General features: G+C 60.1%; 2 protein-coding genes across 12 annotated transcripts; one reads left to right on the top strand and one right to left on the bottom strand.

Moving 5' to 3' along the window:
• The first annotated feature begins 254 nt into the window (after positions 1 to 254).
• On the top strand, positions 255 to 15,637 carry EHBP1L1 (EH domain binding protein 1 like 1). Of its 11 annotated transcripts, none has more exons than XM_053924950.2 (21): positions 259 to 678; positions 3,280 to 3,337; positions 3,526 to 3,621; positions 3,990 to 4,043; positions 4,144 to 4,322; positions 4,402 to 4,544; positions 5,025 to 5,060; positions 5,149 to 5,220; positions 5,306 to 5,468; positions 5,635 to 6,379; positions 7,457 to 7,624; positions 8,097 to 8,254; positions 8,343 to 8,391; positions 8,794 to 9,441; positions 13,176 to 13,233; positions 13,354 to 13,409; positions 13,504 to 13,627; positions 13,897 to 13,996; positions 14,655 to 14,728; positions 14,812 to 14,926; positions 15,050 to 15,623. In XM_053924950.2, the coding sequence occupies exons 1-21, from the start codon at positions 575 to 577 to the stop codon at positions 15,147 to 15,149; spliced, it is 3,300 nt and encodes a 1,099-aa protein (XP_053780925.1). In that variant the 5' UTR covers positions 259 to 574; the 3' UTR covers positions 15,150 to 15,623. The 11 variants fall into 11 exon arrangements, with proteins under 11 accessions (XP_053780923.1, XP_053780922.1, XP_053780924.1 ...); XM_053924951.2 differs by having other exon boundaries at positions 7,463 to 7,624; positions 15,050 to 15,622; XM_053924948.2 differs by having other exon boundaries at positions 255 to 678; positions 5,635 to 7,624; positions 13,507 to 13,627; positions 15,050 to 15,637.
• A 121-nt stretch (positions 15,638 to 15,758) lies between these two features.
• On the bottom strand, positions 15,759 to 19,842 carry KCNK7 (potassium two pore domain channel subfamily K member 7). The gene is made up of 3 exons (XM_024573989.3): positions 18,221 to 19,842; positions 16,522 to 16,920; positions 15,759 to 16,288 (listed from the first exon to the last, which is right to left on the bottom strand). The coding sequence occupies exons 1-3, from the start codon at positions 18,747 to 18,749 to the stop codon at positions 16,083 to 16,085; spliced, it is 1,134 nt and encodes a 377-aa protein (XP_024429757.3). The 5' UTR covers positions 18,750 to 19,842; the 3' UTR covers positions 15,759 to 16,082.
• Positions 19,843 to 19,945: the final 103 nt, after the last annotated feature.

The raw sequence follows: 19,945 nt of genomic DNA, 5'->3' as shown, positions 1-19,945 counted from the left end.
CCTGAGCAAGTCTCTTCCCTTTTCTGGGTCTCTGTTTCCCAGTTTGTAAAACGGGGCCACCAGTAGGTATCCCACAGGACTGAGGTCAGGAAGGGAGGCGGCCCCAGCAGTGCTAGCGTGGGCGGCACCAAGTTGCTGGTTGCCCTCTCCCCGGCACAGGGTAGGCAACGAGCGGTCACCGCGGCTCTGGTGTCCCGCCCCCTCCCCCCTTCAACCTCTCCATCGGTCGCAAAGGCCCCGGAAGCCTGGCTGCCCCGCCCCCGTGCCCGCTGGAGCCCCGCCCGCCTTCCGACGGGGGTGCGGCTCCAGGAAACGGCGCGCTCCCTGCTCAGTGCCACAGCGACCCAACGCGCCCTAGACGACCCCGACGACTCAGCCAGACCACCAGGCAGGCCCCAAAGGCGGCAGCAGGGACAGCGGCTCCGGGTCCGAGCCTCGGACTCCATCACACAGACGGGGCGGGCAGCACGGCTGGGAGCCTGGGAGGCCATGGGGACTTGGGCGGGGCCAGCAGTCGTGGGCCAGCGGGAGCCCCGGGTCTGAAGAGCGGCAGGGCTGCGGGGCGGCGGGGGCCATGACCTCCGTGTGGAAGCGCTTGCAGCGGGTAGGCAAGCGGGCAGCCAAGTTCCAGTTTGTGGCCTGTTACCACGAGCTGGTGGTGGAGTGCACCAAGAAATGGTGAGTGGAAGGAGGCCTGGGGGGCCCCCAGACTGGCTGAGACCCCATCAGGCCTTTGGAGCCTGAAAGAAACCTGTCTCAGTCCAATGGCTAAAGTGGCCCCTGCCCAGCCTGGGCCCTCATATCCCAGGCACAGAGATCTCAAAGGGGACCTTGCAACTTGTGAACCCCCCTAGAGCTGGGGGTTGTGGAAGCTTTGGGAGAGTGAGGTCAGGACTTCCGGGCCTGAGAATCTGTCTGTGCCCACACTTCCCTCAGCTGTGCTCAGGGCTGAGGGGAAGGAAGGCCTCCTGTTTTGGGCCAGAGGGATGATCCAGGGTGGCATGGGGAGAGGGAGAAAGTTTTGAGGTGTGCTGGCAGCCAGGCTGGAACAGAAACCTTCATGGACCTTAGTCCAGCTCAGAACAAGGATGCTGCGGCCCCTCCTCCCCTGCCCACTTGTTGAGCCAGAGGACACCCCCCTCCTTCAGCCAGACTGGGCTCCCGGAGGCTGGATTCATCTCCACGATGTCCTTAAAAGGGGAAACTGAGCACTGGGAGGGATGCGGAGGGAGACAGGAGTGTCTTAAAGGGGCCTGAGGGCCTAGGAGGTTGTGGGTCTGGGAAGAGGGGGCCTGGAGAGGGCAAGGTGGGTGGGGGGAGATCTGTGGGGGGTGCAGGACCTGGCCTGTACTGCCAAAGGGCCCAGGGGCCTCTCATCTCATGTCCCCACCGCAGCTGCCGAGGCCCCTGCGTCACACCCTAAATATATGTGCTCACTGGTGTCAGCTTCCCTTGGCTGGATTAGGGCACAGCTGTGGGGATCTTACCCGCCAGGCGGGGATAAATTTAGGCTCCCAAGAGAAAGGGCTGCCTTCCTGGGGCAGGAAGGGACCTTGGGTCCAGTGGGAGGGGAGTGAAAGGAGGCTGGGGTCCCTTGGGTAGCTGCCATATTCCTGGTCTTGACTCACGCAGCCAGAGGGCTGGTGAGTCCTTTAGATGAGGCCCAGAGAGTACAGGAGTTGGCTGGGGTAACACACACAGCACAGGGCTGATACTTGAACTCTGGCCTCTGGCTTCTATCTTCTATCCCAGCACCCTGGGTACGGTCCGTGGATGCTGGGCATGGTCCTGGAGAACAGGCCAAGGGTGTGGGCATTGCCAATGCATGTGAGTCACGGGAGACAGTCAGGGCTTCCTGGGCTTCTAAGCCTGGAGCGCAGGTTAAGAAGCTGCCCCTGCCTAGGTTGGAGCTTCCCAGGAGGGCGTGCCCAGCCTGAGTCAGGCTGCTTGGCCATGCTCCGCCCCCCTAGCCACCCCTTGCCACTTCCCCTTTCTGGGAAGGCTCCATGGATACCCTTGCTCAGCCATTGCTGGCAGTTTGGGGCTGGGGAAGGAGCCTGGCTCTAGGCCAGAGGCCCCTAGGGTCAGCTGTGTGACTTTGCCTGGCCCCCAGACTCTCCGGGGCTCAGCATCCTCAGGAGTTGACAGAGAGCCATTTATTTATCTTGGCTCAGACTCCAGAGGGGCAGTGAAGTGGGTGAACCCAGGAGTCCTGGCATGGGACTGGGTATAGGCAAGGAGGGCTCTTGGGCTGCCCTAAGCCATACCCATACCCCTGGGCAGCTTGAGTTGGACACCATGACCCAAAAAGACCCTCTCCCTCCAAGGCCTAGCCACGTGTCAGCTCTGTGTCTGAGCTGACACTGGGCCCTGCGCAGGCGACCCTCCTCAGTCGTCTGTCTCTTCACATCTCTGCCTCTCTTCTGACTGCCCCAGCATACGCTGGGCAGCTTAGTTATACTCTGGGAGTCTTCCTTGACGGCTCTCACCGGAGCCAGTGTCCCTGCAAAGCTAGTCCAGGGCTCTGGGTTTGAGAGGTAGGGAGCATGGCTGGCTCTCCAGGCCTCTGGGCCCAGCAAAGGACTGGGCTTGGAAGGCCCTGGGAGGGCGCCTGCCTCTCTGGCTGCCTCCCACCCTCTGACCCCGGGACTCCCACCAACCCTGGACCTTGCACTTACCATTCCTCCTACCTGGAGCCCCCTCCAGACCCTCACACAGCCCATCCCTCCCTGAGTCAGGCCTGTGCTCCCACAGCCAACCTCAAGGAGGCCTAGTGGCTCTCTCCCATCTCCCTGAAGTTGGCTTGTTCGTTCCTTTTTCTCCTCCTTTGGCACTCTTTCCCCGCCCCTGCTGCCCTCAGCCCCAGAAGGGTCTCACTTCGGCCTTGCTCTGCCCTGCCCCCAGACAAGACTGGGTAGGTAGGATGCAGTCCACAGACAGCTGTGACTGAATGGACATCTTTGACCCTGCGCTGTGTCCCTTGCAGGGCCCTTGCTGTCTTTCTCTGTATCTCTCTGTCTCTGTGTGCCTGTTTCTCAGTACATCTCTTTCTCCCTGTCTTTCTTCATAATCCCTGCTGACCCACATTGGGCCTTTGCCCTTCTGCTCCGGGCCGCACCCTGCCTCTGCAGCCCCGCCCTGCTCCCTGTGGCTCCAGATAAGGGGTTGTCCATTCCCTTTCCTGGGGGAGGGGGTTTGGGGCAAAGGGGAGACCCTGGGGATGGAGAGGCTGGGCAGCCTGACTGAGTAGTCCCCTCTCTTCCCCCCACCCCAACCCAGGCAACCGGATAAGCTGATGGTGGTGTGGACCCGGCGGAACCGACGCATCTGCTCCAAGGTGGGGGAGATGTTAACTAGGGTAGGGCCAGGGAGGGTGCTGGGTAAAGTGGCTGAGGGCTAATAGGGTCATGGAGTCAGGTTCAGATCAGAATCCACAGGATAGAGAGAAAGATGCGGTCAAGGTTGGAGACAGGCGAAGGGGGAGGGGAGAGTTAAGATTGGGGGAACTCAGACTGCTCCTTGTAGGCCCACAGCTGGCAGCCAGGCATCCAGAACCCATATCGGGGCACCGTGGTGTGGATGGTACCTGAGAATGTGGACATCTCCGTGACCCTGTACAGGGTGAGTCTCTAGCCCCCCACACAGAAGGGAGTGGGCTGGCGGTTACAGCCCCAGGAAACCCTGGTAGTCCCTGGTGGGCTGCAGTCCAGCCAGGAAAGAACAGAGCGGTGAACCAAGAATCACGTCAGGGGCCTACTCAGCATGAGTGGCCCAGAGGTCTCCTCAGAGGGGGTCGCATTCACCTGCCACGTGCAGTGGGAGAGGCAGCTGGGACCTGGGGAAGCTGGGGGGCGTCCCAAGCGGGATGGACCGGCATGTATGGATGGAGGCCCCAACCAAGCACCTCCTGAGCCAGCACAGGCTCTTCCTATCCCTGCACTGCCCCTGCCCCAGCAGCCCCCGTACTCACCAGTGCCCCCTGTTCCCAGGACCCCCATGTGGACCAGTATGAAGCCAAAGAGTGGACGTTTGTTATTGAGAATGTGAGTGGCTGGGGCGGTCTGGGGCCTCGGGGACTCTGTGACTCTGGAACAGCACTGATGCTCATTCTCCCGGCCTCTCTCCCCTCTCCCCCACCCACAGGAGTCCAAAGGGCAGCGGAAGGTGCTGGCCTCGGCTGAGGTGGACCTGGCCCACCATGCGGGGCCTGTGCCTGCCCAAGTTCCGCTGCGGCTGAGGATGAAGGCCAAGTCGGTGAAGGTGGTACATGCGGAGCTGAGCCTCACCCTCTCGGGAGTGCTTCTGCGAGAGGGCCGTGCCACGTGAGTGCCTGCGTGCCCTTCTTGGCCCTGGTCTGCAACCTTTGACCCCAGCCCTCACCCCTGACGTCTGACCCCCCAGGGACGATGACATGCAGAGTCTCGCGAGCCTTATGAGCGTGAAGCCTAGTGACGTGGGCAACTTGGACGACTTTGCTGAGAGTGACGAGGAGGAGGCTAATGGTCCAGGGGCCCCGGAGGCACAGGCTTGTGCCCCCCAGCCAGGTTGGCTCACAGCCTGCCATGGACTGAGACCCCCCGAGACCTAGGGAGGTGGGGGGTGCTATAGAAGCCACTCACTGTGTTGGGGGCAGGGCCAGCTTGTGCACACCCAGTGATGGGAGCTCACTGTCGCCCAGCCTGCCCTGCAGCCCTCATGATGCAGACTCGGTCCCTGGTCCCGTGGTGGCCTGGGTCCGCAGCCAAGTCCCGCAGGATGCATTCCCAGTGCCCCCTCATGGCCCGCTCCTCTCAGAGTGGGGGCCTGTCCAGCTCGGTGTCTGCCCTACAACAGCGGCACCGAAAGTGCACAGAGGGGCCGCGGCTCTGTCCCTCCACCCCCTCCACCACCTCCACCACCCCCGCTCATGCTCAGTCACTAGTTTCCTCATCCCACCCTTCAGCTTCTTAAGGCTTTTATTCTGTCTCTCCTTCTGGTTCTCTCTCTCTTTTTCTCTGCATTCGTGGGCCTGTCTCTTCTCGCAGGCCGGGGCGGTGCCCTGAGGCCGGGGCGGTTCCCAGGTAGGCCCAGTGCTCTAGGTGGAGGGAGGGGGTCAGACCTGCAGGGCTCTGCCCTGGGCTCACCCTGTCACCCCCAACCCTTCTCCAGATCCCTGTCGGGAGCTGAACACACTTCGTGAGGAGGAGGATGAGGGCCGAGTTCCTCGGCCCCAGCAGGCAGGTGAGGCCCAGGCTGGGGTTGGGTGGGGACTGGCTCTCCAGTCACGGGACCCAGACCTCAGCATGCACCCCTCCTTCTTCCCCAGCTGCCAGCCCTGCTAGTGCTGAGGATGCCAGACCAGCCCCTGTGAGTGCCCCTGCGCCCCCAGTCAGGGCCTCCCGGGGCCAGGGGTCGGCACCAGCTACTGTAGCCGGGGGCCAGGTGGGGCCTGAAGCCCCAAGGCCCCCTGGAACCTCAGTGGAGACAAGGTGAGGTTTGGAACCAGCCCCACGCCCCCTGTCCTGCCTGTGTTGGGAAGCTGCAGACCTCCTACCAGCCTGCCTTTACGGTGCCCCAGCAGTGTGAAGGGTGGGGGTTGGGCTGAGAGTGGGGGCACAGATCCTCCCCCAACACTTCCTGCTGCTCTCTCCTCAGGTCCTCAAGACACCCAGGCCAGGATTTGGGCCCCGTCCCAGCCCCTCGGCTCCGGAAAGGCTCTGATGCCCCCTGGCCCTCAGTGCCCCAAGGGAAGGAGGAGGCCCCCAAAGCCTCAGGGGCTCCCCAAGCAGGAGTGGGTTCTGCTGGGGAGACCCAGGCCCAGGCAAGCCCTCAGGAAGGAGCAGAGGCCCAGGGAGCCAGGCCAAGCCCAGGCATTGAGGACAGAGACTGCAGAAACTCTTTGGGGGGACAGAAAGCCAAGGTTGAGGAAGGCACCATTGGGAACAGCACAGAGGCCAATGGGGTGGACACTGAGCAGGCGTCAGGAGTCAGAGGAGTGAACACTCAGAGGTCAGAGGTCAGAGCTTGGGAGGCTGAACAAAATTCAGAAGTTACTCAAGTGGATGCTGAGCAGAGTTCAGAGGCAAGACACGTGGACACTAAGGGACCAGAGGCTACAGGGGTGACGTCTGTGGCAGGATTCCAGGGGACTCCTGAGGCTCCTCCGAGGGGCTCTCAGGGGAGGACAGGGGCCAGTCCTGGGGATGAGGCTCCTACTATACAGAGCTCACCCCCAGCAGAGCCTGCGGGGCATCATGGGCATTTCAGCAACTCCCAGAAGGCCAGGGCTGCCGCAGTCCAGGAGAGAGAGGGTGCAGAGGTGAGGGGTGGGGCCTCTGGTGTTAGGGGGACAAGCCTGGAGCAGGGCCCCTCTGTTGGAGCAGCAAGCACCAGGCCCCAGGTGAGCAGGTACCAGGAAGCTCCACCCACAACTGACCAGGGGGCGGTGTCTAGGGACCTGGGGCTCTGGGAGGTGGAAACTGGGGACTTGAGGGTCCTGGGAACAGAGACGAGAGTGGTAGAGTCAGAAGTTTGGGGGACCCCGGAGACAGAAGCAGAGGGATCAGCGTTCCCAACGATAGAGACTGGGACAGGAGAAGCTGAAATATTTGAGGCCCGCGAGGTGGAGGCAGCGAGATCAGGGCTCCTGGAAACGGAAGCTGCTGAAACGGCAGAGTCTGAGGAACTAGAGACCCAGAAGGCAGAGGCGGGGGCTTCAGGAGTTCTAGAGACAAAGTCTAGGGTGGCGGAGGCTGAGACATTGGGGTCCCAGGAGATAACGGGGGGTTCAGGGACACTGAGGATAGAAGCTGAGATAGCAGAACCTGTAATATTGTGGGCCCAGGAGATAGAGGTGGGAGATTTGGGGGTGCCAGCAATAGAAGCTGGGAGGGCAGAGACTGAGATACTAGGGACCCAGAAGACAGAGGTGGGGAGTTCTGGGTTCTCAGCAATAAAATCTGAGATATCAGGGACCCAGGAAATAGAGTTAGGGGGTTCTGTGGTTCCAGGGTTCGAGTCTGAGACAGCAGAGACAGAGACATTGGGGACCCAGGAGAAAACAGCTGCGGGTTCAGGGGTCCCAGGGATGCATCCTGAGATAGCAGGGGCCCAGGAGACAGAGGTGGGACATTTGGGAGTCTCAGGGCTGGAGGTTGGAATGGCAGAGGCTGAGGAACTGGGGACTCAACAGACAGAAACTGCAGTTTTGGAGGCTGAGAAGGCTAAGATCTCGGGGGTCCTGGAGGCAGAGACTGGGCTCTGGGGGAGCCTCATGTATGTGGCATTACAGGCCCCAGTTCCTAAGCATGGAGTTTTAGGGTCCCAGGGGGCAGAGGCAGAGACTTCTGTTTTGAGGGTCCAGGAGGTGGAAGCTGAGGCTCTGGAGATTTCAGAAGCCAAGTCTGGGGTTTGGGGGGCCTGTGAGGCAGAGATGGAGGGTTTAGGTTTTCCAGAGAACCAATCTGGTACTTTTGAGGCCCAGGAAGCAGAGGCCGGGGTCTTGGGAACCGAGAAGGGGAAAGAAGCTGAGGCCAGCCTGATTGAGGAGCAGGTGGCCAGTGGGGCAGGGGCTGGGATGCCCAGGCCCTCAGGGGCCTCTTCCCCAGAGGGGCCTGAAGAGGACAGGAGGCTGCCGGGCAGCCAGGTAGGGATGAGGGCCACTGAGGGCCCAGTCTTCTGCTTCCCACTAACCTGGGGCTGAGCTAACGGCGGCTCTGCATGGACCCACCTGGTCAACTGGGGTGGGGTGGGTCAGGGGCTCAGCTTCAAGGAGCCCCCTCACCCCTTCCTCTCAGAATGTCCTGCCGCCGCCCACCCCCCTGCCCCTGTCCCCTCCCCCGCCGTCTTCCCTGGGCTGCATGGAGTGGGACATCCCTAAGCTGATTTTCTGGGCTGACCTTGAGGCATGGCTGCTGATGTCCTCTGACCTTGCCTGGGGGCCACTGATCTTTTAGTTCCTTTGGTAGATGACCCAAGAGCTGAAAACCCTTTTGCCTGGCTGCAAGGCTCTGGCCAGTAGTCTCTGGTGACTCCTGTGAACCAGAGCTGGTGTTGTTTTATGCCCAAGGGGCAGAGGGCCCAGGTTCACATTTCTCACGTAGTCCCTGTGTCCCCAGGTACTGCCTGCCCTGGTCAGCTCCAGCCAGTCCCTATTGGAGTGGTGCCAGGAAGTCACCGCTGGCTACCGTGGCGTCCGAATCACCAACTTCACTACATCCTGGCGCAACGGTTTGGCCTTCTGTGCCATCCTGCACCGATTCTATCCAGACAAAATGTGAGCAGTTTGGGGGTGTGGGAGTGAATTGGGGAGCCTGCCAGGAGGGCACGGTGAACCCAGCCTCTGACCAGAGCTCTCTCCACAGAGACTACGCCTGCCTTGACCCGCTCAACATCAAACAGAACAACAAGCAGGTGAGATGGGGAGGGGCAATGCCTGGAGGGCAGAGCGTCTAGAGCTAGGCCTAGGTCCAAGATTTGGGGTCCATCTGTCTGTCTGTCTGTCGCAGAGGAGTCTGGGCTGGTGGGCCCCAGCTGTGGCTTTTGGAAGTTCTGCCACCTTTTATATTTTTCGCCTTTAATTGTTTTCCTTAGTTTAGGTTTGTTTTTTTTTTAGTTTATTCCCACTGAAACCAATCCTTTTGCTGAGTAATGCTTAGCCCTTGCTGCTACATTTCCTCCAATAGGAGGATGAAGGTGTTGCTAGGCCAACCCTGGCCTGTAGGGCTTGGGGACCCTCATCAGTCCAGGGTGGGTCCATAGTGTCTCTGGGTAACAGCTGGGTGACACTGCTGACCCCAAGCACACCGTTCCTAGGCCTTCGATGGCTTCGCGGCCCTGGGCGTGTCGCGGCTGTTGGAGCCCGCAGACATGGTGCTGCTGTCGGTGCCCGACAAGCTCATCGTCATGACGTACCTGTGCCAGATCCGAGCCTTCTGCACTGGGCAGGAGCTGCAGCTGGTGCAGCTGGAGGGCGGCGGCGGCGCCGGCACGTATCGCGTGGCCAGCACCCCGTCCAGCCCTCCCACAGACCTGGACTCCAGTGGCTTGGCGCAGCGGCTGCGCGAGCACCGGGCCGAGGCGCCGGGGGAGACCAAGGAGGCCGTGAGCAGTGTGGATGGGGCAGTCCCGGAGGTGGCCTCTAAGGACCGCGGGGCTGAGGCTGCCCAGGAGGCACGCTCTGCGGAGACCCCAGCTGACAGCTCTGGAGCCGGAGCATCGGTGCTGCCTGTGGAGGGGCTGGTGAATGGGGCCGCAGCACCAGGCACAGGGGGTGGCATGCGCCTGCGGCGGCAGTCAATAAATGGGGAGGCAGGGCCAGTACCCCCGCCTCGAGCACATGGCTCTTTCTCCCATGTGCGCGACGCCGACCTGCTAAAGAAGAGGCGCTCGAGGCTGCGGAACAGCAACTCCTTCTCAACAGACGACCCGGATTCGGGGGGAACTATGGGACCTGCATCTGCCGTGAGTGCCTCCCGACGGTATAGGGACCCTAAGGAGCAAAGGGGTGGATCCTGAGGGCCGCCAAGGGCAGAGCTGGTGTGGTGTGGGGACTCAGCTGGGCTCAGGGAGGCAATTTCTGGTCAGAAGGCCGGTGGTGCCTGGGGAAGTCAAACAAGGCCCACCAGGCCTGGAGTGGCTGTGGGGGCTGGGTCCTGGCCATTGCTGCCAGCCTTGGGTATGGTGGTTTTGAAGTCTTTGCCCCCAGTTCGTGGAATCATGGGCTGTGGTAGGAAATTCCCAGAAGGCCCCAGCTTGTCAGCACTCAGCACAGCACTCTATATGGACTGTAAATTGGGTTAGGGTTTTTCTTTCCCTGCAGGTGGTCGGGGGTCAACCAGCAGCTACTGCTACCCTGGAAGTTGGGGGCAAGTTTTCTGTACTCAAGGGGGCCGGTCAGGGCCTCCCAACCCCAAGATTCTTTGACTTGGGCCGGTAACTCCAGAATCAGGAGACCAGTTTCCTCTTTTCTGAGAGAATGGGAGGTCAGAGGTCGGCCGCCCAGCTGGACATCCCTGTCCTGTCATCCCCTGCGGTCTCAGATTGAAGGCTGCCAGAGTATCACATGGTCACTGCAAATCTTAAAGGAGAGATGGTCCCAGAGAGGGCAGGGGTTTGCACAAGGACTCATAGCCACTGAAGTCCAGGCCTTGGGCTTTCCAGTGGAGGTCCGCCCGCCTACAGCCTCCTGCCTGCGTCAGCAGGAGCGGCTGTCAGGCTACTCCAAGCCTTCAGCGGCCCGGGGGTGGCTCCTGAGCTAAGGAGAGCAGGGAATAAACTGGAAAAGGCTTTCTGGAAGAAGCAGCCACTTGAGCCAGGCCGACAGAACGGGCAGGTTTCCCAGGGGAAGACTGGAAGGGGAGGCTCTAAAGTGGGAGGATCTGCACAAGTAAAAATGTGGTAGCAGGAAACCTCAAGTCTCACATAGCCAACTGCCGGGTGTCTCCTGTAGGGGCCGTGGGTGGTGGCGAGCCGGCCTGGGGAGCCGGGACTTCGAGGGCAGGCTCAGAGGCTCAGCGCTGAGCCTGTGATGGGAGACAGGCAGGCCCCAAAGACGCTGTAGGAGTTGTGATAGAGAGGAATCGGAGGGACACAGTCACCCCGGCTGGCCTGTTGGCCTCCGGACATAGCCTTGTTAGTGTCAGTGGGTCTTTGAATATTAAATGGGAGGATTCTGGGCCCAAGTTCCAGCATCTGGTCCTTCTAAGCCAGGACCCCCTCCAGCCCTTGTTCCACCCACAGGAGGTATCAACCAGTGGGACAGGAGTGGACTTCTCCTTGGCCACTCCCATCCCCACGCCCCACAGTGCTGTGGAAGGGTGTCCGGCCTGGCCTCACCCTTGGACACTCCCAAAGTCCTGGAGTGGGATGAAGTCAGGCACCTTGAAGCTGGGGTGGGGTTGAAGCAAAGCCATGAGGAGGGCAGTACACCTCTGGTGCAATTCTGCAAGGCTTCCTGGAGGAGGGGCCATGCATAAGGGTATAAAAGGGGAATTTGGGTCAGACAGGAGGAAGTATTAGAATTCCCATCAGGGCTGGCGTAAGTAAGCTCTGTTGCTGCTGAGGTTGGGGTTTCTCCGCTATCCTGCCTCTGCTTGCCTTGTGGCTGAGCTCTTGCTCTGTGCCTGGCCTGCTCCCACAACCCTCACCGAGTCACCCCACTGCCCCTTCCAGGGATGAATCACTATCCCATTTTGTAGATGAGAACATTGAGGCTCAGGGAGATAAACAAAGAGGCAAAGGGAGTTGATACAGATGTGAATGAAGGCAGGCACTGAGCCTGAACTCTTAAATGGTGCCCTCTTCTGGGCCCAGCACTATAGACTGGCTGTGTGACCCTGGTAAAGCCACTTACCCTCTCTGTGCTGTTTTCCTGAAGATGAGAGGCAAAGGGATGAAAGTTCTTTGCAAAGTAGCCTGGAGGCACCACTTCAGGGCACTTGTTAAAAAGGGAGGGGTGTTTCCCCCAGACGCCTTTCTGGAGCCCTGGAGCGCCAGGTTCCGGGGCTGGGCTTTCTTCCCGACTGACATTCAGGAACACGGAGAGGCCCTGTGGCTGTGTGCAGGCCAGAGGCAAACAGCAAAAGGGTGGCCACGCTTGGGAACAGACGTTTAGCCTAGATAGCCCTGGGCCCTAGGCCAGGCCCTGTGTGAGCCTCATCTCTGACGCTCTGTTTCCTCACCTGTGAGGTGGGGATGGTAGTTGCCCCGGCCTCCCAGGGTTGTTGGGAGAATTAAAAGAGCCAAAACATGTACAGTGCCCAACGTGAACACTTCATCAACATCAACTATTATTAGTAATGTTAACATTAAATGTTTTGTTATGGACAGAATGTGTTACTATGTTAATCAGTGTGCCCTGAGTACATTCTCTGGGCCCCACCCTGTCTGCACAGGCTGCCTCTGGTCAGGGAGACATGGATAACCCACAGCCACGATGGGGCTAGGGGTGGGGTCAGAGCTGTGATGGGGAAGGCCCAGCAGGCCATATGGGGAGCATCTGCCCAGGCTGGGGTTCAGGGGGCGCTTTAGGAGGCACGACGGTGACGGAGGGGGCAGAAAGCCCTATGGGAGCCCAAAGGGGCCTCTGGAGGGGTGGAGATGAGCCAGGTCGTGAAGGTCAAGTTGGTGTATGGCAGACTCCAAGCTGAGGAAGCTATTTGGGGAAGCGAAAGTCTACGGCTGTAGCCAGAGGGTGATGTCTGGGTGGGGTGCAGGGTGGTGGGAGTTGAGGCCGTAGCTGCTAATAGACCTTGTCAGCAAGGCTGGGGCGGAGGTAGGTGCGGTGGAGGTTTTAGGAAGACTCTTCAGTTGTGGCTGAGGGTAGAATCGGCAGGCAGGGCATGGGTGGTGGCTGGTGAGAAGGCCACCAATGACCCAAGCCAGAGAGGATGACACCTGAGCAAGAGGTGTCCAGGGCTGCGTCTCAGAGAGGTGCAGGATGGGGTGGACAGTGGGTGGCTCAATCCCTTTTCCCTGCTCCATGACCTAGAAAGGTGGCCAGAGTGGGAGCCATCAACGGGGCCTGGCTATCAGCTGAGCCGAAAGTGGGGAGCCCCCAGGTCTGACAGTCCCAGGAAGTCCCCAGGGGCAGGGTCCTTCCCATCCAGGCTAAAATTGGTAGTTTCTGTCTTGTTCTGAGCGATTTGTGAAGTGGGAAGGGCTCTAGGCACAGGAACTGGTAACAGGAGGGCCCCCCCTTTTGGTCAGTAGGTGGAGGTGCTGGCTCAGGGTGGCCACATCAGGCCAGCTCTGTGTCACTGTGTGGGGCCCTGGCCACGATGAAGATGTCAGCACTAGGTGATGGGAGTCAGAGATGGCCTGAGGGAGCTCCATGGAGGAGGGGGCGAGAGCGGGAAGGAGAGGCCCCAGCTGGCCCCTTCACAGCCGTTCACCCCTGACTCACCCAAGCCCTGAGAGGCCCCAGGAACAAGGATGGTGAGGCTCAGGGTGTGCGAGTGGACTGACCCAGGACCACAGGGCCAAAGACAGTAAAGGTCGTGGCCTTCCTTGGAGGAGGCACTCTTCCTAGAGGGAGTGGGGTTTGGGGTGCTGTGAATGCAGGACTGGAGACAGTTGGGGTGGGCAGGGTGTGACATTGAAGACCCTTCCCTCTATAAGCGAGGCTCTGGCTGGCCCCCAGGTGCGGTTGTTGGGGAACCTCTCCAAGCCCTCACTGTCTCTTTCCTCCTCTGCAGGAAGGCCTGCCCCCCACCCCCAGCCCACCCACAGCCACAGCCCCACCGCAGCCCGCTGGTGAGTAGTTTTGAAGGTGTGGCGACCCAGCTCAGCTCAAGCTGCTCATAGATCCTGCGCTAGGAGCCTCCTGGGGGCAGGTGTCAGTTGGGGATGCCTTAGCCTGGTCTCTGTCTGCAGGTGGCAGTCCCCCATCAGAGGAGCCACCTCCAAGCCCAGGGGAGGAGGCTGGGCTGGTAAGGTGGGCTGAGGTGGGTGGAGCTGATGAGTGGGCACTCCCTAGGCCGGGCTTGGGCTGAACCCCCCTTCCTTCCCTGCTTTTTACCCCAGCAGCGGTTCCAGGACACAAGTCAGTACGTGTGTGCAGAGCTACAGGCCCTGGAACAGGAGCAGAGGCAGATCGATGGGCGGGCCGCCGAGGTGGAGACACAGCTGAGGAGCCTCATGGAATCAGGTGGGCCAGGCATCTAGAGTCCGCTCCCTAACACTTGCCACCGGACCTGCCCAGTCCTGCAGCTCTTCCTGACCTTGGGAGGAGTTGGGAGGAGGCAAGACTAGGTTCATCGTTCCCATTTACAGCTGGGTATGTTGAGACCCAGAGCAGGGAAGCAGCTTGCTGGAGGCACAGAGCTCTGGCTTCTGGGATGCCACAAGGGAGCAGGCCCCTTCCCCAACCCCACTGGGGTCAGTGGCAGGCCTGGTGACTGTCCAGGCCTGGTGCAGGTGCCAACAGGCTGCAGGAGGAGGTGCTGATCCAGGAGTGGTTCACGCTGGTCAACAAGAAGAACGCTCTCATCCGGAGGCAGGACCAGCTGCAGCTGCTGTGAGTGCCAGCCCCTCACTCACTATCCTGGCCCCGCCCCAGCTCACCCAGGGCCTGCAGAGCAGAGAAGCTCAGCTGTTTTGGTTAGAGGGACTCACTGCTTTCTTCTCTCTATGAAGATCTTTTTGAAAAATTGCTCATCTTAACTTTTTTCCTATCTAATTTCCTATATGAAGTGTGTACCTTCTTAAATGGGCGCCGGTTTTACTAACGAGAGAAGAATGTGCAGACAGTTCTGGGGTGGGTGTCCCAGTTTGACCCTGTTCATTTATGGTTAGGGAAACTGAGGCCCAGAGATCTTAGCTGGTTTCCCATGTGGGGTCAGGAACCATTGTAGTCCTTTGTGGTGGAGGTGGTTTATTTTGGATCATTTTTCAGAATAATTTTAGTTAAATACTTGCTTTATGAGTAATGTTCATGCAAATAATCCCACTGGGGTGGTTTTTATTTTTAAAAATGGGGTGGGGATTGCGAGAGACAGTGTGAACATCCAGCAGTTGCAACTAAAGAAGTGATTGATTCCGGGTTACAGCTCTGCCCCCAGTCCAGCCCTCCAGGAACTAACTGGTGGTGAGGTGGATGGGGGCCAGGGAGTGGTCAGCGCCCTGGGCTCTCCCTTGCACTCCTCTTCCCCTGAGCTGACATCTCTACCCCCCAGCATCGAGGAGCAGGACTTAGAGCGGAGGTTTGAGCTGCTGAGCCGAGAGCTTCGGGCCATGCTGGCCGTGGAAGGTGAGAGATGGGGCCGGAGGGCCTGGGGCAGAGGATAAGGCAGCGGGTGGTGTCGCCTGACCCTCCGCCTCTTCCGCCCTCAGACTGGCTGAAAACGGTGGCGCAGCAGCACCGAGAGCAGCTCCTGCTGGAGGAGCTGGTGTCGCTGGTGAACCAGCGTGACGAGCTGGTCCGGGACCTGGACCACAAGGAGCGGATGTGAGTGGGGCTGGGGAAGCTCTGGGAACCGGAGCGGAGGGCGGGGGGCGGGGGTCCCGGAGCGCACTCCCAGGATGCTGAGTCTGGCCTGCGGCTCGCTCACTTGCACCCATCCCGTCGCAGCGCCCTGGAAGAGGACGAACGCCTGGAGCGCGGCCTGGAACAGCGACGTCGAAAGCTGAGCCGGCAGCTGAACCGGCGCGAACGCTGTGTGCTGAGCTGAGGCCGTTCCGCCGCCAGTGTCCTCAGCTTTTCTGTCCCTGCTCCCGGCGTGCGCTCCGGACGACCGAGCCCTCTCGGCTGCCGCGCGCGGCCTGTAGGGGCCGCCGTCGCCCCTTTACTCGGAGGGGTAGGGTGGCCTTTCAGGCCCAAAGGGGCCGGAGCGGCTGGGCGGCCGCGCCGTCGGGCCTTATTTATTTGTCCGTGTGTGAGTGTGTGTCTGTGTGTGTTCGCGGGGTTGGGGGTCCCCGGGGCGCCGCGCAGAACCCCTCTCTGAGGGCACGGCCCCGGAGGCCAGCCCCAGGGGAGCGGGATGGGTATGAACTGCCGCGCCCACTCTCCTTCGCTTCCTGTTCCTTGTGAGGAATAAAGTTGGACAAGGCTACACTGGGCCGGCTCTTTCTCAGGACAGCTGGGGTTTTCAATGGACGGAAGGGGTTGGCGTTCGGGAGGATAAGGTTGTCTTCGATCCTAAATGGAGTTGTGTGGGCCTTGAGGTTCCCAGATGCCCAAAGACGCAGGACCTCAGCCTTGGAAGGTTGATGGGGGTTCGGGTTGTTGATCACTGTAGGGAAGAACCATTTTGGAAGAAGAGACAAAAGCACAATTGGGGTTGTTGCCCATTTTTATTTTATTTTATTTACTTTTGGAGAGAAGAGAAGGAGAGAAACGTTGATGTGAGAGGGATAACATCGATCAGTTGCCTCTTGCGTGCTCCCAGCCAGCAACCTGGCCCGCAACCCAGGCAGGTGCCCTGACTGGGAATCGAACAGGCAACTTCTTGGTTTGCAAGCCAGCACTCAATCCACAGAGCCACACCAGCCAGGGCCCATTTTATTCTCTGAGGTCCTCACGTCCCCCCTCCCCTCCCATCTCTAGAGGCTTCCCCCTCAGGCTTCTTCATCTGAAAGGAGTTAACTGCATCACCTGACACCTGTCAGCAAGCTGGGGCCTGTTCTGGGGCTGCAGTTGCAGTGGGCAGGGTGCTCAGAGCCAGCTCATCCTGGCCTAGGATGCCACCTTGGTCTTCAGTGGTCGAAGGGCTACCGGACCCGAAAAACTTCACTATGGCGCGGACCTGTGGAAGCTCCAGGAACATCTCCACTGCTAGCAGCATGGCCAGGAGCCCCAGTAGCAAGTAGCCTGGGGAAGAAAGGTTGCCAGGGCAGCTTTTGGGGTGCTGCCGATGCTCCCTGCCCACCTCCTAGCCCAGTGACCCACTCTGGCACCTGACGCCACTCACAATTCTGCTGGCTGGGTTCTTCCAACTACAATTCCCTCCATCTATGAGGCTCAGCCTCCCCAGTGGTTTATGGGAGTTGTAGTCCAGACTCCTCTTCCCTCCCCTACTGGTGCTCCTTGGCAGCTGGACTCACCAAGAAGTGCCATCTCGCCAAGGTGGTAAAGCACTGGATTCAGGTCACGGCCATGACCAGGCAGCAGGTCCTCCAGGCCGATGGTGCTGAGCGAGCCGAAGCAGAAGTAGATGGCCTCTAGCAAGCTGCCATCGCCCCGCAGACCCCACAGCACCAGTGCTGGCAGCAGCACGAAGGTACCAGTCACTAGCAGACCTAGCGCAGCTGCCTGCAGCAACGCAGCCCTGGCCGGGGCCAGCTGCCAGCGGACAGCTACCCAGGCAACTGGGCGGCTGAGCAGAGGCAGCAGGCAGTGACGGAGTGTGGCCACAAGTGCTAGGGAAGCTGGCAGCCCCAGGGCCGCGTACACCACACAGAAGGCCTTTCCACCTGTGGATAGCGGGGCCATGCTGCCATAACCTGGACAGGAGCAAGACAGTGGGGCAGTGAGCACTTGAGTGCAATGCCTGCTGCGGTCCCCACTTCCCCTAACAAGCCTCAGCTGAAGGCTGCCCTCTAGTGGCTGAAATTGCCAGAACTGTTCAGGCCCATGCTGGGGCTGGCTCTGCTCCTCATTCTCTGGGGTTCTTGGGTAAGTTCCTTAAATCTCTCTGGGCTACTCTTTTATCTTCTGGAAAGTGAGAGAATTAAAAGAGACAGTCTTCTCTCAGGCCTCTTGTAGCTGGGACAACTCAGAATTTCTTTCCTGTGTCACAGGGAGCCTGGCTTTCTGGAATTCCTCAGCTTTGCCCTTGACTGATGCTTCCACATCCAGTGGGCAGGATATCACCCACTCTTTCATCTCCCAAAGGTGTATCAAGTTATGCTGTGTGCTGGGCCTTGCGTTGGAATCTGTGTCTGCTCAGGCCCTGCCATTTGACGCGGGGACACAGGCAGGGAAATCTATCAAGATGCGTGATGTGAAGAGCTACAGGAGAGGCCGTGTGCGTGAGAAAGGGCATTCAATGCCAGAACAGCCTGGGCAAAGCCTGGGAGAGGTGTGAGAGTGGGAGAACAGGATTGGCTAGTCCAGAGGTTGTAAACTCCAGTGCCTAGAGGAGCCCGATGGAGACGAGGGAGCGGGGCAGGCCCTGTTCCACTCCAGCCAGTGTATTGTCTCAATGTAAGTAGGTTTCTGATTTCTCCAAAAGAAGTTGGAAAACAGACAAATTTAAAAAATATATTTAGAGACTCTGCAGATTAAAAAGAAACAAAACAGGAAACCGGGCTGTGGGTTACCGGGGCTGTGAGTCCCATGGCTTCATTTCTTTGGGCCTTTACACATGCTGTTCCCTCTGCCAGCAGTTCCCTCAACCCCGGTCCTGTGCCCTGACTGGCATCTCACAAAGGCTTCCTCCCCTAGGGGCCTCCCCCCACATTCCTTCCTGTGTCGGTGCTCCCGTGCTCCCCAGGTTCGCTCTATTTGCCTCCATCCAAGAATCCATCCTTGCCTCACTTCAGGCCCATGGGTTCTGGGCACCTCTCCTGGGTCTCAGAGGGTGCCTGGGGGTGGGGCTGGGGGCCACACCCCTCCTGGCAGCTGAAGTTGAGGCACCAGTTGGGGTGTGTTGGCGGGAAGAGTCTCTGCTCTGATGTCAGGCCTAATAGGACCTGGGCTCTGTCTGGCACTTTGGAGCTGGGGGAAGGGCTGCACCCCCACGGACCCCAGGGAGCGCTGGAATCAGGAGCCCCCTCCTGCCCAGCCACCAGGCGGCCTTACCGGTGGTGGTGAGGATGCTGGCGGTGAAGAGCAGGGCTGAGGGCAGATCCCAGGTCCTGGCATCTGAGCCATTGCCCAGGCTGGAGACCCCATGGGCCTGGGCTGCCAGGGCGGTGCCCAACAGCTCCTCCAGGGCCCCGGTTGGCAGACATGCCCCGTAGTCCGCCTGGAAAGTGGCCAGTTCAGCCCTGAGTTTGGCCTGGAGCCGGAGTGCCGGAGGCCCCTCCAGGGCCTGAAATACCACAGCCCCAAGCCCTAGAGCTAGCAGGTGGGCCACGATCAGTAGCCCACATCGGGCCCAGGGCCTCAGGCCGCCCATGGTGTGCCGCCTGGGAGTCCAAGGTGTCCTGAGAGCCGGCTGTTCCACCTCAGGCCCCTGGGAGGGGCTAGCAGGTGGGGCTGGGAGGAGGTGCTGTGTGGGTGGCTGGGAGTGAGGGAAGCCTGGGACACAGCTGGGGTGAGTGTGAATGGGAGAGAGAGGAGACAGCTCAGGCTTGTAGGTGAGCTGGATCACTCCTCTGGGAGCCATTATCTACCCGATTCCCTGAAGTTGGGGTGCTGAGGGCGGGGTGGAGAACAGCGAGGCCCAGAGAGGTGAATGATTGGCTCAAAATCACACCGCAGCGGCTTACTCAGGGACACGCTCACTCAGTCACATGCGCTCCATTCACTGCTCAGCAGTGGCTTCAATTCTGAGGACACGGGAAGAGGACAGACACAGGTCCCTTCCCTCCTGGTATTCACACAAGAAACATGTTAGCAAGGAAACACGACGTGTTCACACTGCTGTCCGCACCCTGAAGGAAAGTCCTGGGTAATGGGAGAGCTCTGCGGGAGGGGGAGCTCAGTGGGGCGGCTCCTGTATGAGTGACATGTCAGCTGGGGGACAGAAGATACCAGTCAAGGGGGGAAGAGCCAGGGAAAGGAACGGGGATGGCTGTTGGGGTAAGGACACAGCCTCGAGGACAAGGGTGGCCCAGGGGACCTACGGGGTAGGTGCTACCGTAGACGTCCTAGATGGAAGGCGGTGGCCGGGCAGCCATGTGGGAGCGGAATATGGGACTGTGGATGACGGATCTGGTGGGCACAGGGCTGGCGAGGTAAGTTGAGGATGCATGGAGGGCCGCAGTCAGATGGTGCAGTCAGGCCTCCTGTCCAAGTCCTTCCTGAAAACTTCTTGTGCCCACCCACCTGAACACTGGGGGCACAGTGGGTCTGGCTGCTGTGGAGCTCGAAGGGGCGGGGAGCCCAGACCGCGACTCCCATGCACCACAGAACCTCGTGGCAGTAAGGAAAGTGGGAGTGGGGCCAGCTGCCAGGGTGGCCCACTCTTCCTGTGTCCAGACCCTGGAATAGACACACCCAGGGCATACCCCCAAAACGCTGCCCAGAAGGCTATGCTATGGATTCGAGTCCAGCCAGCTGCCCAGGTTGGGAGCAGCACAGCCAAGGGAAGCAATGTCGAACCAGCCCCCAAAGATAAGCAGGGCCCATGGCAGCAGTGAGGTCGCTTGCAGTGGTGGGAAAGGCCTGGTAGGGGTGGGGAGGTGGGTGACACATTCATGTGGGTGCCAGGGAGGCTGACAAGGACCTCGAAAGCCTGACTGCAGCCAGTGGACTCGGTCCCAGGAGAGGGGTATGGGGCAGGGCAGCCGCCCAGGCCCAGGCTAACTGCTGGGGGCATGAAGTCTCCATGGTCAAGTGATGGGTCAGATCCCTGGTTAC

Source organism: Desmodus rotundus, chromosome 5 (assembly GCF_022682495.2).
Source record: "Desmodus rotundus isolate HL8 chromosome 5, HLdesRot8A.1, whole genome shotgun sequence".
Taxonomy (NCBI): domain Eukaryota; kingdom Metazoa; phylum Chordata; class Mammalia; order Chiroptera; family Phyllostomidae; genus Desmodus; species Desmodus rotundus.
Note: the sequence above shows the minus strand (reverse complement) of the source record. Positions and strands in the feature narration are given on the sequence as shown.